Genomic DNA, 1733 nt, shown 5'->3' on the forward strand with positions numbered 1-1733 from the left:
TTTATTTATTTCATTTATTTTTATTTAAAAAAAAAATTTTTTTTTTTTTTTTTTTCTCACAAGTGACCTTCATCCTTTCCAGGCCGGAGCCATCAAAAACGCCACCGCGGGCACGACCATCCAGGCCGGTACGTCACCTCACTGACGGCTCTCGTAGCTCAGCTGCTGATTGGACGACACGTCTCTCACCGTTTCTTCTTCTTCTTCTTCTCCTCCTCAGCCACCGTAGGAGGAAACGTCATCGTGAACACCGTGGCTGGAGTCCCTCCAAGTCCTTTCCAGGCTAACAAACGTCTGGCCTCCCCGGTGATCCCCGGCCCCCTGTCTGTGAGTCACACACCTACACCTGCTCCCCCTGCTGGCCACTGTTACATCACCGCTGTTGTTGACTTTCTCTCACCCTGTCATGGTTGTTGTTCCAGCCCGCCGGAGCGGCCGCGGCCCAGGTGGGCCTCACCCAGAGGACGGTGGCGGCCGCAGCCGCCGCCCCGGCTGAGGTGGTGGCCATAGCTACGGGGCAGGGAGTCCGAGCCGTGACGCCGGTGACCGCTCCTGCCGTGGTCTCCACCACCCTGAGTCCGGTCCAGTCCCAGACCCGTCCGATGGTCACGCAGGTCGCCCAAGGTACCGTGGTGATGTCACGGACACTCACCCCCCCCCCCCCCCCCCCCCCCCCCTCCTGTGTCCAACAGCAGGGATGCAACTGCCCCAGGGGAAGACTCTGTCTCCAGCTCACCTTCAGATGTTCAGACAACAACACCTGCAGCAACAACAACAGCAGCAACAGCAACAGGCGTCTTCACCACAGATTCACGCTGTTAGTAAACCCCAGGTACTGACATCACTGACATCACTGACAATACGGACAATACTGACAACACTGACAATGCTGACAATACTGACATCACTGACATCACATCACTGACATCACTGACAATACTGACAACACTGACAATACTGACATCACTGTCAACACTGACATCACTGACAACACTGTGATCACTGACAACACTGACATCACTGACAACACTGACATCACAACACTGACATCACTGTGATCACTGACAAAATTGACATCACAACACTGACATCACAATATTGTCACCACATCACTGACATCACTGTCATCATTGACATCACTGACATCACAACAATGGCAACACTGACATCACTGATATCACATCACTGACATCACATCCCTGACATCACTGTCAACATTGACATCACTGACATCACAACAATGGCAACACTGACATCACTGATATCACATCACTGACATCACATCACTGACATCACTGCACTGACAACACTGACATCACTGTCATCACTGACAATACTGACATCACAACACTGACAACACAATACTGTCATCACTGACTTCACTGACAATACTGACATCACTGACAATACTGACTTCACTGACAATACTGACTTCACTGACATCATAACACTGACATCACAACACTGACATCACTGACATCACATCACTGACATCACAACACTGACACTGATATCACTGACATCACATCACTGACATCACTGACATCACATCAGTGACATAACTGTCATCACTGACAACGCTGTCATCACTGACATGACAACACTGACAACACTGACATCACATCACTGACATCACAACACTGACATCACAACACTGACATCACTGACATCACATCACTGACATCACAACACTGACAACACTGACATCACTGACATCACATCACTGACATCAC

General features: G+C 49.9%; 1 protein-coding gene across 1 annotated transcript in view; it reads left to right on the forward strand.

Moving 5' to 3' along the window:
• ep400 (E1A binding protein p400) overlaps window positions 1–1733 on the forward strand; it is a gene marked incomplete at its 3' end in the record, with an annotated part of 21927 nt that overhangs the window by 18307 nt on the left and 1887 nt on the right. The window contains 4 exon segments of the mRNA XM_025053818.1: window positions 64–128; window positions 221–327; window positions 423–624; window positions 693–832. Of these exon segments, the coding sequence (XP_024909586.1) occupies window positions 64–128; window positions 221–327; window positions 423–624; window positions 693–832 (514 nt within the window).

This window comes from Cynoglossus semilaevis, unplaced genomic scaffold (genome assembly GCF_000523025.1).
Source record: "Cynoglossus semilaevis isolate Cse_v1.0 unplaced genomic scaffold, Cse_v1.0 scaffold282, whole genome shotgun sequence".
NCBI classification, from domain to species: domain Eukaryota; kingdom Metazoa; phylum Chordata; class Actinopteri; order Pleuronectiformes; family Cynoglossidae; genus Cynoglossus; species Cynoglossus semilaevis.